Below are 24,541 nucleotides of genomic sequence, written 5' to 3'. Positions count from 1 at the left end.
TGCTGTAGCATCAGTGCACCTCCCCTTTAAGTACTGAATAAAGCCTCTGCCACTAATGACTGGGAATTAGACTGGACATGATATTGGCCTGTTGAGCGGTAAGCCAATGAGCAACAGTTTTAGTGCTGAAATCAAGACTACAATCATGTTAATGAGGACTGAGCACGAATTTTGTGTGCTACCTAGACCATTCTGGCCTGGTGCAGCTTAACATCATTGGGCCTTAACACTGCCCATTTCGTGAGCATATCCAATTTCTAGGCCTTTATATCACTAAAGCCAAAATCTTAACTATTCCATCAAATTAGACACCCTAGCATAATTAAAATGTTTTTTAAAAACTGCACGCTTGATTGCTGTGCTTCAGTGCATGAAAGCTGAACTGTCCTGGTCCTTATAAAAAGGTAAGAGTGAAGCCCTACCATTTCCATATAGAATGCTTTTTGAAAATAATGGAGTTGAAAATCCATGGAGGGTGCGGTGATATCCTGGTAAAAGTACTGGGATGTACCCACCTGAGACCTCTGCCATTGACCCTCTCTGCCGCCGCCCCCCCCCGCCACATTTGCTGAATCAGGGGTGGCGGTCCTTCATTACTATGTGAATACCAGACATCTGTGCTGCGAGGACTACATCTAGGGTTCCTGCCAGAGCAAGATTAAGAAGTCTTGGGGTCCTGCGAACCAAAACATTTGGGGCCCATCCACACACCCCCACACCCCCTCCCCACAACCTCCCTTGATCCATTAAAACATTGTGTAGTAAAATGCATTTACTAAGAGCATGACAACTCAATGTTTTTCTGATCTATTAGGAACTATTTGTTAACGCCTTGATATCATAATTATGCACCTGCAGGTTGTGGTTTCTATTTACTCCATTCTCTGTGATACAAAGTGGGTGGATAACACACTTGAAATGATATGTATTTACTTTTAAAACATAACAGGGGATAATTAGAACATCTAAAAACCTGGGGACTCAGTAGCAGAATTTTTTTGTGCTCATTAAGATGAACTGTGACATCAGCAAATGCAGCAAATGCAGTTCTTCCTGTTTCTGCATTCCAATCACAGTAGTATTCAATACTCGACTCCACCTGTATTCCCACAAAGAATCACATGAATGCTTGTCTCTGAACGGTCTTTTAGTTGTCTCTCACAGCTTTTAGTGTGATATGGAATAGAATAGCACAACATAATTTCCTTACAGTCACCAAAATGACACCTTTACTTCTGAAACGAGAAGTGACCAAATGATCACTTGTTTCCTTTGCCCACTCCTCTTTCTCTCATCTCTGTTACCTTCTGTAACTAAATCAATCAGATCTGCATGTATAAAAGGTCTTCCCTTTAGCACATTTGTTATACTTCAAAGCGTGACATTTGATTTTCCTCTGAATTACCGCACATTTTGGGGCAGGATTGTGGCAGCAAATAGAGCAAAATGGGTTCAAACCCACTGCCAAATATTGCACCAGAGTATCCTCCAAAACAATTGCCAGACTCCTTTAAGACCTGCCTGGAGTTTGATCCATCACAAGTAAATAGGGTCAAGGGGCAAGGCTAATCCCTCTGACACATATCCCCAACCTTATAAGATTCGCAAAATTTTCACATTTCCCCAAAGGTTATTATGAATAAAAGGGACCCTGCATGGACATTTTTAAGAAAAAGGGTACCCAAAACATGGCGTCCGCACCTCGTGACCAAAAGCCTGCAAGATTTTAAAAGCTTGGACTCTGTGGCACAAGCAGCTTTTGGGGAAATCGAAACCTAAAATGCAGTTTCTGTGAAGAAGGACTTTGTATTTTGGAAAGCAGACAGAAACTTTGAATATGCATTAAGCCAGATCGTAGACAGACCAAAACCAGTTCGGCCTATACTTGAGGCCATCAAGTTGTTTGCATCTATAATCGGAAACAGCTTAAGGAAGCCATCGAGGCTGGACAGGCCGATTAAAATGCATTAATAACAATACAACTCAGACATCAGGCCATTAGGTGCGATCAACGGCCATCTAAAAACAGTTAGTTTAGATTGCTACAATTATTTAAACTAGTCCGCCAAGATTGGGACAATGAACTAACCTGATTTGGCGCGCAGATAAGGGTTTTCATAGCAATCACTCTCTTGGCTCTTGCTCTGCTCTCCTGCTCGCTTGCCCTGGTCCCTGCTCTCGTGGCTCCGGCCTCTTGGGCTGCCACTCGTACTTGTGCCCTGGCCACGTGGTGGGTTCTCTCCCCAAAGCAGATTTTCAGTAACCAGTTACACCATACCAACAGCAGGGGAGGGGAACGAGACCCAAGTCCATAGCCATCCAGGACGCCCAGGCCGCAGAAAGGGGTGAGACGAAGTCGAGCAGGTAGCCCAGGACTTGTATAGTAGTCCGGTGAGATGAGACAAGTAGAGACGAAGAAGACGATAACAACTCGAAAAGGGCAGAGCAGGGCAGCGAAAAACAGAGAAACATAGAAACATAGAAGATAGGAGCAGGAGTAGGTCATTCGGCCCCTCGAGCCTGCTCCGCCATTCAATGCGATCATGGCTGATCATCCAAATTCAGTACCCGGTCCCTGCTTTCTCCCCATACCCCTTGATCCCTTTAGCCTTAAGAAATATATCCAACTCCTTCTTGAATATATTTAATGAACTGGCCTCCACCGCCTCCTGTGGTAGAGAGTTCCACAGGTTCACCACTCTCTGGGTGAAGAAATTCCTCCTCATTTCTGTCCTAAATGGCCTACCCTTTATCCTTATACTGTGTCCCCTGGTTCTGGACTCCCCGACCATCGGGAACATCCTTCCTGCATCTAGTCTATCCAGTCCTGTCAGAATTTTATAAGTTTCAATGAGATCACCTCTCATTCTTCTAAACTCCAGCGAGTACAAACGTATCAATAAAGACCAAGCGCCTAGTTATAAGCTGGTGCTTGGGAAGACGAACATCTTGTTGAACACTGCGAAAACGCAGATGGCCATGCCACGACGAATAGACTGGCATTCTTAAGCTTGGGTAGGAAAATCTAGCCAGTTAAGACTGCCAAATGCCCTGTAGGCACAACGTTGCCGCTGACGACCGCCCGAGGGAGAAGACGGCAGCGGAGGGGAGAAGGTGTGTCGCAGCAGCAGATCCAGCACCGCACCCCTGAAGACCACGTGGCGATGGGGTACCTAGAAGGGCCAAAGACCAGACCCCAAAACTCACACTCGTTAACAGTTGGCTTTATTTTGGATTGGTGAGCATGAATTCTGGCCCCTCATAGCTTAATCTAGTTAGGTATAGGGGGAGAAATAAGGATAAGGGGATTGTTAAGATAGTTTGTTTTCCCTCGATGTGCCGTGTGTTCCCCATTCCCTGTATAAGTATAGTTATTTGTATTTGCCTGCAATTTTATACTAGTAACTTCTCATAAGACTGTGTTATTTCCTATTTTAATAAAATCTTGGTTTTCTTACATCCAAACCATCTGTCTACTCGAGTCTTTTCTGTATCGCCGTCTGTACCTTTTTTTTAATTCATTGATGGGATGTGGGCGTCGCAAGCTGGCTAGGCCTGCATTTAGTGCCCATCCCTAATTGCCCTTGAGAAGATGGTGGTGAGCTGCCTTCTTGAACCGCTGCAGTCCATATGGTGTTGGTACACCCACAATGCTGTTAGGAAGGGAGTTCCAGGATTTTGGCCCAGCGACAGTGAAGGAACGGCGATACAGGTCCAAGTCAGGATGGTGTGTGGCTTGGAGGGGAACTTGTAGGTGGTGATGTTCCCATGCGTCTGCTGCCCTTGTCCTTCTAAGTGGTAGAGGTCGCGGGTTTGGAAGGTGCTGTAGAAGGAGCTTTGGCAAGTTGCTGCAGTGCATCTTACAGATGGTACACACTGCAGCCACAGTGCGCTGGTGGTGGAGGGAGTGAATGTTGAAGGTGGTGGATGGAGTGCCAAACAAGCGGGCTGCTTTATCCTGAATGGTGTCCAGCTTCTTGAGTGTTGTTGGAGCTGCACTCATCCAGGCAAGTGGAGAGTATTCCATCACACTCCTGACTTGTGCCTTGTAGATGGTGGAAAGGCTTTGGGGAGTCAGGAGGTGAGACACTCGCCGCAGAATTCCCAGCCTCTGGCCTGCTCTTGTAGCCACAGTATTTATATGGCTGGTCCAGTTCAGTTTCTGATCAACGGTAACCCCCAGGATGTTGATAGTGGGGGGTTCAGCGATGGTAATGCCATTGAATGTCAAGGGGAGATGGTTAGAGTCTCGCTTGTTGGAGATGGTCATTGCCTGACACTTGTGTGGTGCGAATGTTACTTGCCACTTGTCAGCCCAAGTCTGAATGTTGTACAGGTCTTGCTGCATATGGACACGGACTGCGTCAGTATCTGACGAGTCTCGAATGGTGCTGAACAGTGTGCAATCATCAGTGAACATCCCCACTTCTGACCTTATGATGGAGGGAAGGTCATTGATGAAACAGCTGAAGATGGTTGGGCCTAGGACACTGCCCTGAGGAACTCCTGCAGTGATGTCATGTGATTGAGATGAATGACCTCCAACAACCACAGCCAACTTCCTTTGTGCTAGGTATGATTCCAACCAATGGAGAGTTTTCCCCTTGATTCCCATTGACTTCAGTTTTGCTAGGGCTCCTTGATGCCACACTCGATCAAATGCTGCCTTGATGTCAAGGGCAGTCACTCTCACCTCACCTCTTGAGTTCAGCTCTTTTGTCCATGTTTGGACCAAGACTGTAATGAGGTCAGGAGCTGAGTGGCCCTGGCGGAACCCAAACTGGGCATCAGTTAGCAGGTTATTGCTGAGTAAGTGCCGCTTGATAGCACTGTCGACGACACCTTCCATCACTTTGCTGATGATTGAGAGTAGACTGATGGGACGGTGATTGGCCGGGTCGGATTTGTCCTGCTTTTTGTAGACAGGACATACTTGGGCAATTTTCCACATTGCCAGGTAGATGCCAGTGTTGTAGCTGTACTGGAACAGCTTGGCTAGGGGTGCAGCTAGTTCTGGAGCACAAGTCTTCAGTACTATTGCCGGAATGTTGTCAGGGCCCATAGCCTTTGCAGTATCCAGTGTCTTCAGTCGTTTCTTGACATCACGTGGAGTGAATTGAATGGGCTGAAGACTGGCATCTGTGATGCTGGGGACCTCAGGAGGAGGCTGAGATGGATCATCCACTCGGCACTTCTGGCTGAAGATAGTTGCATATGCTTCAGCCTTGTCTTTTGCACTCACGTGCTGGGCTCCACCATCATTGAGGATGGGGATATTTTTGGAGCCTCCTCCTCCTCCTGTTAACTGTTTAATTGTCCACCACCACTCACAACTGGATGTGGCAGGACTGCAGAGTTTTGATTTGATCCGATGGTTGTGAGATCGCTTAGCTCTGTCTATCGCATGTTGCTTCCGTTGTTTGGCATGCAAGTCTGGTGTCTAGAACCCAGGGGCGTGGGAGCGATTCGAACTGCTCACAAACAGTCAGGGGCATAACTGACTGGGCACATGCGCCACCCAACCACACCACCCCCTACAGAATGGCGACCGCGGCTGGACACCGGCAACAGGGTTGTGATACAGTAGACAATGGTTCGGATGAGCAAACCATGATGGAGGAAAAGATTTCTGATTATGTGTTTAGAAAGGTGAATATCACTAAGAAGTGGATCACCAATCTGTTAAGGGCTGGGCGTCCGGTAGATGCAGCAGCTAAGTTGACAGAGGGAAAGGAACACAAGAAGTCCTTAGAGAAGGCAGTTTGGCTGATGGTCCAGCTTTTGGACAGGCTCGTTGCAGCACAGGCAGTCGAGTTAAGGGAGTCAGCCCTGGAGATCCAGGATAAGGCTCTAGCAGGGGAGAAGTTGTTAGTAGCTTTGCAGGCCCTGAATCAGGAGAAAGTGCATTTAATGGGAGAACACAAGGCCCAGTTGGAGTACCTACGGTGCCAAGTCACCAAGGCCAAGGGAAATGAGTTAAGGTTGCGGGAGAAGAACACCCGCTTGGCAAGGCAGATTAGGGAGCAGGAAGAGAAAGTACAGGAGGTAAAGGCAGCGTGTAAGCTAGCGAGCGAACAGGGGTTTGAGGAGGCAGACCACGGCCCCTGTAAAGAGAGGATAGAAAATCTGAGCCGGGCCCTCCGGAAGGCAAAAGGCATGGTATGCCTCATAAGCCCAAAGGCAGGCCAGGCAGATTTTATGGGGAACGAGGGGAGGACAGTTCCAACGTCACCGGTAGTGCCTAGGGACGACCCAGTTGAGAGAGAGGAGACCTCACGACCACCACCCGTAGCGCCAAGTTTCAGCGAGGTTTGGCAGCATTGGGGGGGTGGAACCAGGGGTGGAGCCAGAGCGGGAGGCGGAGGTAGAGCAACCCCCGCCCGTGAAGTCGGAGCCGGGACCGATGTGCCCAGCACGGCATCGGAGGTTCGGCCCACCTGCCAATGGCGACGATGAGGGACCCCTCCAAAACCAGTTCGTATTACCCTTTTAACACCCAACAGCTGAGGGCTATGGTCAACCATATCCCGAAGCTCTCCGAGAAGGGAGATCCCTTGATCCACTATGGAGAAGGACGATGTAGACATAGAAATAGGGCGGGGGGACTGTGATATGCTCGAACATATTAACATCGAGCGGGGGGAGGTATTGGCGGTTTTAGCTGGCCTAAAAATGGATAAATCCCCAGGCCCGGATGAAATGTATCCCAGGCTGCTGTGTGAGGCAAAGGAGGAGATTGCGGGGGCTCTAACACATATATTCAGGACCTCTCTGGCCACAGGGGATGTGCCAGAGGACTGGAGAACCGCTAATGTAGTACCATTATTCAAGAAGGGTAGTAGGGAAAAACCGGGGAACTACAGGCCAGTGAGCCTAACATCAGTGGTAGGAAAATTATTGGAAAAAATCCTGAGGGACAAAATGTGTCTCCACTTGGAGAGGCAAGGATTAATCAGGGATAGTCAACATGGCTTTGTCAAGGGAAGATCATGTCTGACTAATTTGATTGAATTTTTTGAGGGGGTGACTAGGTGTGTGGATGAGGGTAACGCAGTGGATGTGGTATACATGGATTTCAGTAAGGCCTTCGATAAAGTCCCCCACAGGAGACTGGTCAAGAAGGTAAGAGCCCATGGAATCCAGGGTGCCTTGGCACATTGGATACAAAACTGGCTTAGTGGCAGAAGGCAGAGGGTGATGGTCGAAGGTTGTTTTTGTGACTGGAAGCCTGTGGCCAGTGGGGTACCACAGGGATCGGTGCTGGGTCCCTTGCTGTTTGTGGTCTACATTAATGACTTGGATATGAATGTAAAGGGTATGATCAGTAAGTTCGCGGATGATACAAAAATTGGTAGGGTGGTAAATAGCGAGGAGGGTAGCCTCAGTCTGCAGGACGATATAGATGGGTTGGTCAGATGGGCGGAACAGTGGCAAATGGAATTTAACCCGGAAAAGTGCGAGGTGATGCACTTTGGGGGGACTAACAAGGCTAAGGAATACACAATGAATGGAAAGACCCTAGGCAAGACGGAGGGTCAGAGGGATCTGGGTGTGCAAGTACACAGATCCCTGAAGGCGGCGGAACAGGTGGATAAGGTGGTAAAAAAGGCATATGGGATACTTGCCTTCATTAGCCGAGGCATTGAATATAAGAGCAAGGAGGTTATGATGGAGCTGTATAAAACACTGGTTAGGCCACAGCTGGAATATTGTGTGCAGTTCTGGTCGCCACACTACAGGAAGGATGTGATCACGTTAGAGAGGGTGCAGAGGAGGTTCACCAGGATGTTACCAGGGCTGGAGCGCTTCAGCTATGAAGAGAGACTGGGCAGGTTGGGTTTGTTTTCCTTGGAGCTGAGGAGGCTGAGGGGGGACATGATTGAGGTGTACAAAATTATGAGGGGCATAGATAGGATGGATGCTGAGGAGCTTTTTCCCTTAGTAGAGGGGTCGATAACTAGGGGGCATAGATTCAAGGTAAAGGGCGGGAGGTTTAGAGGGGATTTGAGAAAGAACTTTTTCACCCAGAGGGTGGTTGGAGTCTGGAACTCACTGCCTGAGGGGGTTGTGGAGGCAGAGACCCTCACAACATTTAAGAAGCATTTGGATGTGCACTTGAAATGCCATAGCATACAAGGCTACGGGCCAAATGCTGGAATATGGGATTAGATTAGACAGGGCTTGATGGCCGGCGCGGACACGATGGGCCGAAGGGCCTCTATCCGTGCTGTATTACTCTATGACTCTATGACTCTATGACTTCAGGGAAGTAGAGCAGGCGGCCAGCGTCAATGACTGCGATGGCGTTGAGCAGGCCAAGATGCTGCTATTCTCCCTGGAGAGTAGTCTCCTCCAATCCCTCTCTGACGAGTGTAAAAGGGGGCAGAGCGGGTACGTGGAGCTTAGAGATGCGGCTCTGGAGGCCATGGGGATGAATGAGAGAAGTCCTTTCTCCCATGTGGAGAAGATGGTCCAGCTCCCAGGGGAGACCCCGCAGGCTTTTGCGGACCGGCTGTGGCCGGTGTACCGGAGGGCCTGTCCAGGGACGCCGGACCGGGGGTTCCTGAACGGGGATCTCCTGGCCCATTGGCTCCGTTGCCTGGTGGCGAACAGCTTGCCACAGGTCCGAGCCAAGGCAGAAGTCTGGTTCGATCCCAGAAATCCCCAGACCACCGAGCTTACGGTGATTAGGCAGCTCACTCTGGCCTACAAAAACGGTAGGGGAGCCGATGCACACCCACCCAAGGGGAAGGTGCATGAGGTAAAACCCGGACTGGGTAGGAAAGAGTGGCACCAGGAAGGGAGTAACCCCCACAACACAAAGACCAATTGTTACGGGTGTGGAAAGGATGGTCACTGACGGAAGGAGTGCAAAAACCCTTGGAAAGATAACAAGGGAAAGAATTCCACAGCCCCAGCCCAAAAGGTGGGGGCAGGAATCCCTTCCGCCGCGGTCGAGTCACTTTTGGACACCATGAGGTCCTTATTGCGTGGCCAGGGGAGAGTAGCAGCCGCCACCGGTGCTCTGAGCCCATCAGCCCCATCCAACCCACAGCCCTGACTAGAGCCAGCGCAGCCTGTTTACCTGTGTTCTCTCCGGTATGATGAATGGAAAAGATCACTTTTGGAGATGGAGGTAGAAAAGGTGACAGGGACCTATCTGTTAGACATGGGGGCATCATGCACCATGGTCTACTCAGCTAACCCCACCACCTCGCCTCTCTCTAACGGGGTCCCATATAGTCTGTCAGGGTTCACAGGCAGAGAACAGGCTGGCTTGTTTTCCATCCCACTCGCCATTCAGTTGGGACCACTCCGCTCCAAGTGGACCTGTGTCCTGATGAAATGGGAAGTGGAGGGTGGAAGAGGGGTCCTGGGGGCCGACGTTATTGTAGGCCACGGGATCCTAGTGGATTTGAGGAATCACTGCTTATGGGGGGCAGGGAAAGTAAAGAACGGTGAGATCGTAGTAATCCCAGGAAAGGAAGGGAAGGGGACCCTCTGCACCATGAAGCCCAAGGAAGATTATAATCTCGGGCTCATGGTCAGCAACACCCTACAGGAGTTCCAGGCATTTGTGCAGGCCCACCTGGCCACTTTTGCCACTCACAAACACGACTGCGGGAGGGTCACAGGGTTTCAGGTCAGCATAGACGGGGACCCCATGGCCCGACCACAGAAACAGTATAACTTCCCCAGGGAAGCAGAGCCAGATATGGAAGCAGCCATGTCCTCTTTAGTGCAGCAGGGAGTTCTGAGGCCGATAGCTATCCACGTGAATTCTCCGTTATGGCCGGTCAGAAAGCCGGACAATTCCTGGAGGGCCACGGTGGACTATCGAGTGCTCAATAGTAACATCCCAGCCTGTGCACCCACAGTAGCAGCATTTGCCGACCTGATATGAAGTATTCCAGCATCCGCGACCACTTTCACGGTGCTGGATATTTCCAATGGGTTTTGGTCCATTCCTTTAAGGAGGGAGGATCAGTACGTTTGCCTTTATGTTTAAAGGGCAACAGTACACGTGGAACTGCTTGCCGCAGGGCTTCCACAACAGCCCCAGCATTTTCCATCAGTGCATGGCAAACAGTTTGAAGGACTTTAGCCAGCCCAGACAGTTGGTCCAATATGTGGATGATCTGCTCCTGTTCACTGATTTGAAAGAGGAGCATGGCCCACTATTGGCCGAACTGCTGGAGCTGCTAGGGCAGAAGGGTTTCAAAGTGAATCCCAAGAGAGCGCAGATCGGCCAGCAGGAGGTGAAATTCCTCGGCCTGACCATACGCGCTGGAGAAAGGGTCATAGAGAAGGCTAGGAGAGAAGCGGTACAAGAGCTACCGGTCCCCAACACAGTAACGGGTGTGAGGTCGTTTCTAGGGCTAACCGGGTACTGTAGAGACTTTATTGAGGACTATGCAGCCACCGTAGCCCCTCTGCTCCGACTCCTACATCAGGGAGTGGAGTGGCTTTGGGATGAGGGTTGCCAGGCAGCATTTGTCTGGCTCAAGAAAGACTTGCAGACCGCGCCAGCTCTAGGGGCTATAGATGGGGGGAAAGAGTTTTTCCTGGAGGTAGCAGCCAGCGGGGACAGCCTGAGTGCTGTGCTGCTCCAAGAGCGGCACGGCCGGCTGTGGCCGGTGGTCTACTCTGCCAGGATACTCACGGATGTGGAAAGGAGCTACTCCAACTGTGAGCGGCACCTCTTGGCCACACATTGGGTTGTGAAAAGATCACTGATCTTCACAGGCACCTCTCCCATCACTCTCCTCACCCATCACACACCCACCCAGAAGCTTCTGGATGGCAGGATCAAGGATAGAACAGTGAGCAGTGCCCGCATTGCCCGCTGGACCTTGCTCCTTTCACAGATGGATCTTAGAGTGAAGGGTCTCTGCGAGCCAAAGCTCGCAGCCAACCTGGTATATCCTGGAACAGCCCATTGAAGGGGTTTGGGAAGTTAACATAGGTTTACGGGCTGGGATATATCCCACAGGCCGCGAAATCTATGTAGACGGTTCCAGCACGGTATCTGCTGGCGAGCATCTCACGGGGTGTGGAGTTTACGACCCAGCGGCAAACATTGCCCTGGCGATTAAGCTCCCCAGCACCATGAGCGCCCAGCAGGCTGAACTGTCCGCGGTGGTGTACGTCGTTACACACACCGAAATCTTCCCCACCCCGTACATGATTTGCTTGGACAGCATGTTCACGTGCAATTCGTGTACGGAGTACCTGGCCATCTGGTCCCGTCGCGGATACACCTCCGCTGACGGGAGACCCCTCACAGTAAAGCCCCTGTTGGAAAAGATCCTGGCAGCAGTGGGGGAGGAAGGGGAGGTTTCATTCACAAGGTGAAGGCCCATTCCTCCACAGAACCCCGCGGCCAAGGCAACCAACAGGCTGACTTGCCCGCCAAGGAGGGTGCCCACACAGGCACTTTCTGGGACCCATTTGGGTCCAGACCCATGGCGGCAGTCAGAGGTAGGGACGGGAACCAAGGGAGTGTAGGGGTAGTGTTAGCCCCGGACCTTAAGACGGTCCAAGCCCAAGATCCCGTCATCAAAGCAGTCCTCGTTGCAGTAACTGAGGTAAAAGGAGTAGAGGGTCCATACGGCACAGCAACCCTCTCCGTAAAAGAGGGCATGCTGTTCCGGGGGGAACAGTGGGTTGTGCCGCAGCAGCAACGGAGGGAGTTCCTTCAACTGGCCCATGAGGGTCCAGGAGCGGGACACCCCGGGCCTGAAACCACCTGGCAACGGGTGGAACAGGCGGGATGGTGGCCAGGACTCAGGGACGATGTCCGCGAGTTCTGTGCAGGCTGTCTTGTGTGCGCAGCAAATAACCCCGACCCCAACAAAAGGAAGGTAGGAAGGAAGACACATCAGGAGGGTAGAGCGACCATGGCAGTCGATACAAGTTGATTACATCGGGCCCCTGCCCACCACCCAGGGAGGCTATAAGTACTGCCTAGTCCTGGTGGACGTGTTTACCAAATGGGTAGAGGCCTTTCCCTGCAGAACAGCCACAGCTCTGGGTACTGCCAGGATCCTGGTCCGGGAAGTGCTCTCGAGGTGGGGACTACCACAGTATGTGGAGTCCGACCAAGGGAGTCACTTCACCGGACAGGTGATGCAGAACACCCTTATGCTGTTAGGCATTGAGGGGAAATGGCACGTGGACCACAACCCGCTGTCATCAGGGATTGTGGAACGTATGAACCGGACCCTAAAGGCAAGGTTAAGGAAGGAGATGGTAGACTCGCCCCGTAAATGGGCCGAGGTCCTACCGTTGGTTTTGATGGGGATCTGGGCCAGCCAGTCTAAAAGCACGGGGTATTCCCCGTACGAGCTAATGACCGGCAGGGTTATGCGGACCCCCACCCATGTACTAGCCCCGGTGCTCATGGAGGGTCAGGTTCGCCCAAAACCTTTTTGAGCACCTGAAGCAGGTCCATGAGCAGGCGGCTGGGAACATGGGAAGGCAGCATCGGAGTAACCGATTGCTGCTCGAACCCAGAAAGCACCACGAGTGGGAGGTAGGCGATCAGGTCATGGTAAGAAACGATGCCCGAGTAGGGAGTTTGGAACCATTGTACATGGGGCCCTACAGCATTGTAGATAAAGCCAGCCCCATGGTATATGCCGTTAAGATGCCCCGGCGTACAAAATGGTTCCATATCAACCAGTGTAAGCTGTTTACACCTGAAAGGGGAAAACAGCCAGTTGGGGTAAGGTCTGAGGATAAAGATCCTCAGCCTGCAGCAGGAGCGAGTTCACAGACTGCACAGGCAGGCGCTGTGACTTGCTTGAAGGCAGGGGCCATCCAGCCCATCGATTGGGACACTCCCCCACCCTTCTGGGATCCAGATGAGGGGGAGGGACCTGAGGGCAAAATCCCCGCCCCTAACCCAGGTGTAGAGTGGGAGGGACCTGAGGTCGAAAACCCCGCCCCGGACCTAGCCATGGGACCTGGGGGCGGAGACTCTCAGCTCGCAGCAGCAGGCTGCGAAGAGTTACCTGCCCCTAGCCCAGGTTCGGGAGAGGTCAAGCCTGAGGGAGCAGAAGTTCGGGTTAAAGGCCCATCGGCCAAGAAAGCCCCACCCACCAAAGTCCCTAGAAGGTCCCCATGGACGCCCCAGCTGAGAAAGCCATGGTCACCAGCCCTCCAGTTACCAAGGGCCGCCCCTCGAGTTAGGGAGAGGTCCATGGACAGAGGTCCTCAGCCAGCAGCCACGGGCTGCGAGGGACCAACAGTGCAGGACGGTGTGGTCACGCCGGGGGTAGCGGTGAGCAGCAGTCCAACCAGGAATTAGCCTGGCCGCACGGAGACGGGCGGTGGATGTATATAGTTTTAGTTTAAGTTTTGGTTATTGTTAAGTTTAAGTATTTAGCTTAAGTTTGGGTGTTTTAGTTTAAGTTAAGTAAGGTGATGGGTAGTTTTAAGTAAGTAACCTGCTAAGAGTGTATATATTTGGGTCGAGGTCACGGGACCCGACCATGCTTCACCAAGCCAGAGAATCTCTTGGGGACCTGGCTGCATGTTTTTGTATCTTTTTGCAGAAAGACTTTCAGGATGAAGAGGATCGTGATCCTATTCGCCCTGATTGGGATGGGCGTTGGAAGGCGAGGCGATGTGCAAGATTCCCACATCTACGGGTGCTCGGGAGACAGGGCGCCTATAGCGACCGACGGAAGCGGTGAACGGGAGATGGAGGAGACCGCCATCCATGTCCATGAGGGAAGGTGGCCAGGATGGCTGGGGTCCAATTCGTCTCAGTACTCCAGCCAAACCGGATTCACGTACGGGGAGACCTCCCTCTTGTGCCCCAGGGTACAGGTCGTTACCACGAGGGTCAGCGTCACCGTTGGAAAGCGTATATGTTTAACGTGTAAAGGACACATTCTTCTGGATAGGTGGTGGTGGCTCAGAAAGCTGAGCAAAGATATGAGGAACCCTGAAGTCGAGTGGGAGCGGTTGGGGAACAATACTCACCGGACGATTACAGGGACTCACGGAGGATTAAGTGTGTGTTGGGACAAGTGGTGGGAGCCGGATCAAGGGATTTATATCTGTATGTGGAGGTCAGAGAGGGTCTGCCCCGCAGGCATATCCATCATTTTCCACTGGCAGTGGCACGACACTGGGAAGGGGATGAGGTGAGATGCCAGCCAGAATGTGTGCGCAGTCCCATTCTCCCCGATCCCAGTCAATGCCACTGAGCTTGTAACCCGCCCCCATAAGCCCCCGCCCACAGCACAGGCGGCGAGGATACACAGGGAAGGGTGCCCCACCACCACCAAGGGACCAGGGAATGGGTTGGTAGTAGTATCTACCGAACAGGTGCTGTACCAGGAGGTACACTATGCAGTAGCCTCTGTGATTTTAAATCTCACCGAGGTACATTTGCCGGAGTGGTGTCCCAAAGAAACAGAGCAGCTATACCAAGCCCTATTAAAGGACATGTTCAGGAAGTTTTATGAGTTCGATTTCGCCCATGTTGACAAAACCGAAATGTACACCACAAACCGAGAGTTTTTGGGTAATGCAGGGAGGCAAAGAAGGGGAGTATGGAATGATGTTTTTACTGCGTTTAATACTGGGTCCTCTGTCATCAACAGTTTAGATGACATAGAGCTGCAGACTCAGATAAACGGTTTAAAAACACAGTTGAAGAAGATATTTCTGGATGAGAACAAGGTAGTGGGCTCAGAGTTGCATGAGGACCAGGCCATGATGGTCCATTTAAAAGAAATTATAGCCGAGTTGGAAAAGCGCGCAAAGACGGTAAATGCTCTCATAAGGGAGGACAGAAATGCTTCTGACCAGGCTGTGCAGAACGAGGTGTGCGTGCTATACGGGGCGTGGTTGCTGGGCGAGGGCCGCAGTAATCTGGAGGATTTAAAACAGAGTTTAGTCCCCTCCTGGATCAGCAACAAACACCTCACAGCCCTCCACCCATTTGAGAATGCATTAAGCCCGTGACAACTCCGGCTAGCTTCCGAAGCCTACCCAGTCCCTGTGGATTGTGGGTGGTCCAACCACACAATCATGGGAGTAGTAGCTAGGATGCCGGTCATGGGTAGGACAGCCCGACCCGTGCCGGTATACAGGGTGGAGAACATTGGAGTCATTCAAGGGGGTGCACACATTCGTTTCACAGTGGTCCCGTCTTACGTCATAAAGTGAGAGCATGCTATGACAGGTACTGACCTCTCAGGTTGCCGGAGCCGGGGAGCACACATAATCCTGTGTCCCCAGCACTTGAATGCCTATTCAAAACCGCAGTGTGGGTTCAGAGCCGCTGGCGCAAAACCTATAAATTGTACCATGGAGGCAATGGCACAAGTCCATGTTCCCCCGCAGGTAGCACATATAGGAGGTGGGACATATTGTGTCACCACCGGTGCGTCCCACTACCAGCATGGACAGCATAGCTGGTGTCCGGCTCGTGACAGCAGTTTCTGTTTTAAACCCGAGGCAGAAGTTCAAGTGGCCCAGGAGCGAATTGTCTCCATTCCTGAACCCTCCACTGTTCACCTCACTGTGAAGGAGAATTTTATGAATTTGCAAAAGTACGTAGCGCACTTTGGCTACGAAATTCCCCCTCTCCCTGAACACCTTACCAAAATACTCAAAGCAGTTATAGTTTCGCAGAAACATGTTTACACTCTAGAGCAGAAAACAGTAGAGGTAGGGGCTAAGATATTGGATATTGTGATTCCACCCTGGTGGGACATTTTCAATAATATAGAGGTCCCTTCGTGGATCAGACTGGCTTCCCACATTCTCGTGGTTTGCCAGTTAGGGATAGTGTTGTATCTAGTTTGCATTCAATGTAAGGGAAAAGGTCAGTTGTTAGAATTCCAAAACCAGAAGATCTGGAAGGAACATTATGTGAAGGTGGAGGGAGATATGCCTGTTTGAGTTTTTTCTTGTATTTTTGATTAAAGATTGTTGTTTTTTTTTTGTTTGTTGTTTTTAATAAAGTTTTTTGTTGTTTTTTGGCGACGCAGTTTATAAAGATGCATGTGTTCCAAGTGATACAGGGGTGTTGGACCCCCTCCATGCTTGGATGTGTGTACAATCTGTAATTTATCCTATGCATGCTTATGTACACTACATTTTCACGGAATGGGAAGTGCATGTGTCGTGGGTATATTAGATAGGTAATTACAGGGGAAGGTTAACTATGGAGGGTCAGAAAATTTGCTCACCTTGTAAGAATGATACTTCAAGCAAGTTTTAGTATCACAGGGAGGAGTGTAAGATTTGCAAAATTTCCACATTTCCCCAAAGGTTATTTATTAATAAAAGGGACCCTGCATGGACATTTTTAAGAAAAAGGGTACCCAAAAGATGGCATCCGCACCTCGTGACCAAAAGCCTGCAAGATTTTAAAAGCTTGGACTCTGTGGCACAAGCAGCTTTTGGGGAAATCGAAACCTAAAACGCAGTTTCTGTCAAGAAGGACTTTGTATTTTGGAAAGCAGACAGAACTTTGAATATGCATTAAGCCAGATCATAGACAGACCAAAACCAGTTAGGCCTATACTTGAGGCCATCAAGTTGTTTGCATCTATAATCGGAAACAGCTTAAGGAAGCCATCGAGGCTGGACAGGCTGATTAAAATGCATTAATAACAATACAGCTCAGACATCAAGCCATTAGGTGTGATCAACGGTCATCTAAAAACAGTTAGTTTAGATTGCTACATTTATTTAAACTAGCCCGCCAAGATTGGGACAGTGAACTAACCTGATTTGGCGCGCAGATAAAGGTTTTCGTGAGGAGTATAACTGCAGGTCCTGGGTAGCAATCACTCTCTTGGCTCTTGCTCTGCTCTCCTGCTCGCTTGCCCTGGTCCCTGCTCTCATGGCTCTGGCCTCTTGGGCTGCCGCTCATACTCGTGCCCTGGCCTCGTGGCAGGTTCTCTCCCCGTAGCAGATTTTCAGTAACCAATTACACCATACCAACAGCAGGGGAGGGGAATGAGTCCCAAGTCCACAGCCATCCAGGATGCCCAGGCCGCAGAAAGGGGCGAGACGAAGTCGAGCAGGTAGCCCAGGACTTGTACAGTAGTCCGGCGAGACGAGACGAGTAGAGATGAAGAAGACGAAAGCAACTCGATAAGGGCAGAGCAGGGCAGCAAAAAACATAGAAACATAGAAACATAGAAGATAGGAGCAGGAGTAGGCCATTCGGCCCCTCGAGTCTGCTCCGCCATTCAATGCGATCATGGCTGATCATCCAAATTCAGTACCCGGTCCCTGCTTTCTCCCCATACCCCTTGATCCCTTTAGCCTTAAGAAATATATCCAACTCCTTCTTGAATATATTTAATGAACTGGCCTCCACCGCCTTCTGTGGTAGAGAGTTCCACAGGTTCACCACTCTCTGGGTGAAGAAATTCCTCCTAATTTCTGTCCTAAATGGCCTACCCTTTATCCTTATACTGTGTCCCCTGGTTCTGGACTCCCCGACCATCGGGAACATCCTTCCTGCATCTAGTCTGTCCAGTCCTGTCAGAATTTTATAAGTTTCAATGAGATCACCTCTCATTCTTCTAAACTCCAGCGAGTACAAACGTATCGATAAAGACCAAGCGCCTAGTTATAAGCTGGCACTTGGGAAGACGAACATCTTGTTGAACACTGCGAAAACGCAGGTGGCCACGCCACGACGAATAGACTGGCATTCTTATGCTTGGGTAGGAAAATCTAGGCAGTTAAGACTGCCAATTGCCCTGTAGGCACAACGTTGCCGCCGACGACCGCCCGAGGGAGAAGAAGAGGAGACCCCATCGTGACGAGACGACGACGGCAGCGGAGGGGAGAAGGTGTGTCGCAGCAGCAGATCCAGCACCGCGCCCCTGAAGACCACGTGGCAATGGGATACCTAGAAGGACCAAAGACCAGACCTCAAAACTCACACTTGTTAACAGTTGGCTTTATTTTGGATTGGTGAGCATGAATTCTGGCCCCTCATAGCTTAATCTAGTTAGGCATAGAGGGAGAAATAAGGATAAGGGGATTGTTAAGATAGTTTGTTTTCCCTCGATGTGCCGTGTGTTCCCCATTCCCTGTATAAGTATAGTTATTTGTATTTGCCTGTAATTTTATACTAGTAACTTCTCATAAGACTGTGTTATTTCCTATTTTAATAAAATCTTGGTTTTCTTACATCCAAACCACCTGTCTACTCGAGTCTTTTCTGTATCGCCGCCTGTACCTAAGTCCGGTGTCTGGAACCCAGGGGCGTGGGAGCGATTCGAACCGCTCACAAACAGTCAGGGGCATAACTGACTGGGCGCATGCGCCACCCAACCACACCACCCCCTACAACCTTTGCCCCAAATAATTACTGCCACTATATAAGGCAGGAGCTGTAGGAAGGTGTTTCTGAAGCTGATACCACAATGAGAAGACCATTTTGTATGTTACTGGAGATTGGTTTTACTTACCTGCCTATTGACCTCTTTAGTGCTTTCAAGGTTCAGTTAGGACATTTGCTGCTAGCTTTATGCAACTGTGCTTAAAGTAATACTTTGCATTCGGGACATTGATTACTCATTGGGAATACCTCTATTACTCTAGGAAGAGGAGGAGGAGAATTACACAGAACAGGGGTGGGCAATTATTTGGACTGGAGGGCCACTTAATAAGATTTGGTGAGCTGTTGAGGGCCACGCACCAATGTTTCCCCTAAGGTGTGTAGCCGTACGGTTGCACGCCAATCGTGAGGCCCCGTGCAGGCTGCTCACCAGCTCCTGCCGCTGGAAGAGATACCACACAGCAAATTTAAAGGGACCGTACACGTTGGTGAGAGCAAAGTGGTAAATTGGTAAATGTGAAACAGGCCAACTTGTACTGTTGATCATCATTCCCACTTGCACCTTCCCAATAATTTAGAAACATAAATTCCAATAGTAGTCAGATACTATCTTAAATACTCAACATGCAGTGAAAATAGGAAAATCTTCCATTACTAAATGAATGAAATGATTGATCAAGCGATCAATTATATGTTGTAGTGAAAGTCGACATGGCTGTTTGACAGAGTGGCTCGAGTCTGTGGGGCCTCCGATGCGAGAGGTGTTCTCTTTTTAGTGTGCTGAGTACGGGAGCCCGAGGCCTCACAAGGCCTGAACTACAATCGCGTGCCATTACCTGGAGTCCTTGTGCTCCGGGATCCTCTCCCGTGTCTAAGATGGCGATTAGAACCTCCCTCCCATCATACTCTGGGTACTGGGAGAGGAAAGACGCAGCGCCAGTCTCTTTCTTCGGTAAAAGAGTCATCGAGATGAGCTGCCATGACTCGACTTACCTGTACCTGCAGCTCGAGCTCAGGCTCGGGTTCTATATTTGTCCCGTCCAGTGAGCTGGATAGAATGAACTGGTGGGCCGGATATGGCCGTGGGTCATATTTTGCCCACCACTGGGCTAGAAGCTCCTCCGCTCTTTAATGATGAAACTCCCAGAAATGGCAGGGACCTGGCATAACTGGGTCTGCGTCAGAGTTACACCAGGAGACTGGCGGTACCCCCACGGAATTCAGACACCTTTCACCCAATTGCACCAATAAACAAAAATAGCATTTTATAACTCACTGGAATGAAATCAAGCCCAGGACAAACTTTGAATTAGTCGCTAAAATTCCTTCAGAGACGAGTTGAGACTAAAAACTTGCTGCAAGTTTTTTAAAAAGTTCTAAGCAAACAATCTACAATCAATTCCGAGTCATGCTGCCAATGTCGTTATTTTATGTATTTAAAGTATTTATGTTATTGTGCATTTATCTGGAAAGTTTGCAGAGATTTATGGAAACTGAACCCACGTACCGTGAGTAACTCATCTTTCACGTTGCAGTGATGGAGCAGAAATTGAGATTTCTGGTGTGATAACGACACATTGATACAATTCAAATCTGCCATTAGCTGCTAACAGCAGATTTGAGTTGCCCGCCTCTGTTTTTGGTTATGACGGTCTTGCTGCCTTGGAGACAATGACCCGCCTCTTGACATTACGTGTGGCGGGATCAGGCTAGGGGTCAGGTGCAGCAGATGTTCGACCTCGGAGCGAGGCCTTGGTGGGCCAGATTGAATCCATGGGCGGGCCGGAGACAGCCCGTGGGCCATAATTGTCCATCACTGACATCGAATTTCAGCACAGAAACAGGCCATTTGGTCCAACTAGTCTGTGCTGGTGTTTATACACCACACAGGTCTCCTCCCATTCCATCTACCTCACCTCAGCCTTTAAGCATACCTTTCTATTCCCTTTTCTCTCATGTACTTATTTAATTAGCAATCTCATAGTAAAGGATCCTTTGGGGCAGAGTGATCATAATATGACAGAATTTCACGTTAAATTTGAGAGTGACCAAGGTCCCAGCTGCCCTGTTGCCGTCACTGTGCCGTTATCAGCTTGCACTTGCAGCAACTTTGTGGGCAAAGAAGTTGTGCACAAACAAGTCTAACTAACAGGGCACACCACGAGATGCCCTGCTCCAGCAAAATCTGGGCCAAAGTTTACATTGAAGGCATAATGATTATGACAGAATCACAAACAGTTTATTGAGTGATCATCCATAGCTGACTATCACAAATTAACTACAGGGAGAATAAAAAGTCTCCTTAAAGTAACTGAATGCCAATGGTTCTGACAAGCATACTTGAAACTTTGGGGGAAAAGAGAATAAAATCTATACTTACTCATATCAAAGACATCTTTTCTTGAGCTGTCGCCATTGTTGTTTGCTGATTCACTGGTTCCCGTGCTGGTGCTGGGGTCTACTTGCAATGTTGCTAGAGCCTGGAGATCTAGGTGTTGTGTGTTGACATATGTAGGAGCTTCTCCACCTTTGGGCAATGAAAGTCTCACCTCAGGCTGAACATATAAATCACTGGAGGACCCTGTAGATTTCAAGTAAGGAATGTAAGGGAGGCCAAAGTAGTTACTTAAATACAAAGGGGTAGAAATTCCATGATTTGGAGGATTTGGATTGTAGATCATTCTGAGGGACAGCTGCAATTTGGAGAGGAATCTGAATCCAATGGATTTCCAGCCTATATAACCTACAGTAAGAAATTACACTCCAAAGGAGTTGGGTGCTTATTAGGCCTGTCCTCGTAACAGCACAGAGAAACTTTGACAGTGGCTGGGGCACTCTGAGGCTACCTTGGGAACTTCACTTAGCTTGACACCTTATCGGCCTATGTCTGCTAAGAGCAGATGTAGGTTCCACTGTGGGCCTACTGAAGGCTCTAAAAGGAAAATAAAATAAAGGTTATCGATCCCATGGGAATCAAGAAACCTGTAACAAAGTTACCCCTCTGTTCCCTGAGGGGAATGTTAAAAATTATATTGACAATTTTCTTCATCCCGATTTAGTCCTCGGATGCCCCATCTCAGAGTGGCAGCTCGGAGTTCCACCTTCCACCTCTTCAGTGCCTCTGTTGCGCTGCTACAGATGCAGGTGTCCACTCTGAGCATTGTAATGACCCTGTCTCTACAAATTGGAACAGGGTCAGCAGCAGGGCAAATTGGTGGACAGAAGTCCTACGTCACTGTATTTCCACCGCCTCAAAGGACTTCACGAAATTTCTACCCCACTACTGTATTTTTTGTCAGCATTTTTAAGTTGTTAGAATTTTTTCTCTTTATATGCATTGTCATTCTAACTCCATTACAGAGCTAGTATTCAATCATTGTTCTATTTTTCGCACATTTGTGCAGCACGTAAAGAAAGAAAAGGTTGTTTTGTTTCTCAGTTTCTATTGTCCGGGAAATGTAAAGATCATGTGGCTCAGATCGTTTTGCATTGAGAGAACACAGGTTAATTATTTGAAACCAACTTTGCATGCCATGAACAATTATGGTAGTCATTAAAGATGTAATGGGTAGACTGGTTGCTTCACAATCCACATGTCAGTGCTCAAGACCTGACGCTCCAATCAAGTTGAGTTCTCCCAGGTTTGGAGAACTTTTGTACTGATAAGTATAAAACATTACACATACATCGATAAAAAAAGTATACGAAAGTTATGATAAGGCTTTACAATGGTCAAGCTGTGGCGACACGCCACCATTGGACATAATCCGCTCACGGCGGCACGGACAGTTTACGCAGGCGCACTGCCGGCAGCAGCCGCCCCCAGCCGTGGGCCCTTTCCTCCGGCAACTTGTTTCCCGCAGGGACAGGCTGCCGGGAGCACTTCCTGTCTGGGGAGTATTTAAGTGGTTGCGCGGGCTTTTTAACTTCACTTGTTTTGCCATGATGTAAATTAAAGCAGTTGTGTTCCATCAACTCTGGTCTCGACTCCCACGTTTGCCGCGGTATCTCAACACTCGTGACCCCGACGCTCAGGACGAATCCTAAGCTAGCATGGCAGATACAAACGCAGTCACGGTTAAACTACCGGACTTTTGGGAGAACCTGGCCGAGGCCTGGTTCATTCAAGCCGAGTCCAGATTCCGGCTGAGAAGCATTACAGTCGATGCCACGAAGTACGACTACCTCGTCGCCTCTCTCACCTGCGCCACAGTCCCTAAGGTTTGGGCAGCGCTGCAGGATCCACCAGAGGAAGGCAAGTATGAACATCTGAAGGCCGCGCTCCTTAAAAAATTTCAGGCGTCCTCCTACCAGCGCAACTGCCAACTCCTCGACCTCCCAGGCCTTGGTGACGCTTCACCATCAGACCTGCTTTCCCACATGCTGTCCCTCTCGGACGACAAAAAACCCGGCGTCCTCTTTCGCACGCTTTTCATTCAGCAGCTCCCCGCCAGCATCCGCCCGCTCATTGTGGAGTCTGGCTCCATGGACCTGAACGAGATAGCCGAAAAGGCCGACCGGCTGCTCTCCGCGCAGACCGCCCGCGACGTCGCACCCGACCTCACGGCAACGACCACGCGGTCCCCCCGGCCCACTAGGCCCGACCGCCCTTCCACTCCGGGTCACTGCTACTACCACACCCGGATTGGCACTAGGGCCCAACGCTGCACGCCGCCGTGCACTTTCAAACCCCCCCCGCACCGGCCCCCACGATGGCCGCGGGGCAAAAGGGGCCCCTACTGTACGTCACCGACGACAGCACCAACCGCCGATTTCTGTGTGACACAGGAGCCCAGCACAGCATCACCCCCGCCTCTGCCCTCGAAATCCAACGCGGCGCACGGGGTATCACGCTGGCCGCAGCCAATGGCTCTGACATCCGCACATACGGCACCCGCATGGTCACGCTCGACCTCGCAGGCCGCCACTACCGCTGGGAGTTCCTCACAGCCAAGGTCCTCTGCCCACTCATCGGCGCCAACTTCCTATGCGCCCACGGCCTCCTTGTCGACATTCCGAGGCACCGCCTCGTCGACATCAACACTATGGCCCCCATCCCTGGCGCATTCACCCCGGCCCGTTCGGCCAGCCTGACGACCTACTGCCTCGCCAGAGCCACGGACGACTACTCGGCACTACTAGCCGAGTTTCCCGCCCTCACTAACCCGACCTTTTCGGCCAAAGCCGCCAAACACGGTGGGGAGCACTATATCCCCACCACCGGCCCCCCGGTCTCTGCCCACGCCCGCAGACTCGACCCGGCCAAGCTGGAAATCGCGCGGGCCGAGTTCACCACCATGGAGCAACTCGGCATCATCCGCTGCTCCAGCAGCCCTTGGGCCTCGCCCCTCCACATCGCCCCCAAGCCCCGGCGGAGGCTAGCGCCCCTGCGGGGACTACCGCCGTCTCAACGACGCCACCACCCCCGACCGATACCCGGTGCCGCACATCCAGGACTTCTCGGCCCGATTGGCCGGACGAACTGTCTTCTCCAAGGTCGACCTGGTGCGCGGTTACCACCAAGTCCCCGTACACCCCGCGGACATCCCCAAAACGGCCGTCATCACACCATTCGGCCTGTTCGAGTTCCTGAGGATGCCTTTCAGCCTCAAGAATGCAGCCCAGGCTTTCCAGCGCCTTATGGACTCAGTCCTCCGGGACCTGAACTTCCTATTCGTCTATTTAGACGACATTCTCGTGGCCAGCTCCTCCAAACAGGAACACCTCGAACACCTTCGCATCCTGTTCGGGCGCCTAGCCCAACACGGGCTCATCCTCAGCCCGGCGAAGTGCCAATTCGGCCTAGCCGAGATCGACTTTCTCGGCCACCACATCACCCCTGCCGGGGCCGTCCCCCTGCCCAACAAGGTGCAGGCCGTCCAGCAATTCCCCCGCCCCAAAACCATCAAGGGCCTCCAGGAGTTCCTCGGGATGGTGAACTTCTACAACAGGTTCATCCCCAGAGCTGCAGCCCTCATGAAGCCCCTATACGACTCCCTCCGAGGTAAATCCGGCAAGATGGCCATAGCCTGGACCGCTGACACGTCAGCCGCCTTCGACGCCACCAAAAACGCGCTCGCCGACACCACCCTGCTCGCGCACCCGAGGGCCGATGCCCGGGTCGCGCTCACCACCGACGCCTCCGACCATGCGGTTGGAGCCGTGTTCGAGCAGTGGGTCAATGGCGCGTGGCAGCCACTTGCCTTCTAC

At 50.8% G+C, this 24,541-nt stretch overlaps 1 protein-coding gene across 1 annotated transcript in view; it reads right to left on the bottom strand.

Annotated features, from left to right (window-relative positions):
- Window positions 1-24,541, bottom strand: part of shc3 (SHC (Src homology 2 domain containing) transforming protein 3) — a 376,522-nt gene that overhangs the window by 72,346 nt on the left and 279,635 nt on the right. Inside the window, exon 10 of the mRNA XM_085984744.1 lies at window positions 20,712-20,912. Coding sequence (XP_085840870.1) covers window positions 20,712-20,912 — 201 coding nt within the window. The remainder of the gene's footprint in view (window positions 1-20,711; window positions 20,913-24,541) is intronic.

This window comes from Somniosus microcephalus, chromosome 1, assembly GCF_052327205.1.
Source record: "Somniosus microcephalus isolate GS21.2 chromosome 1, FLI_Smic_1.0, whole genome shotgun sequence".
Lineage (NCBI taxonomy): Eukaryota > Metazoa > Chordata > Chondrichthyes > Squaliformes > Somniosidae > Somniosus > Somniosus microcephalus.
The sequence above is the reverse complement of the archived record's forward strand: the minus strand, read 5'-3'. Positions and strand labels throughout refer to the sequence as shown.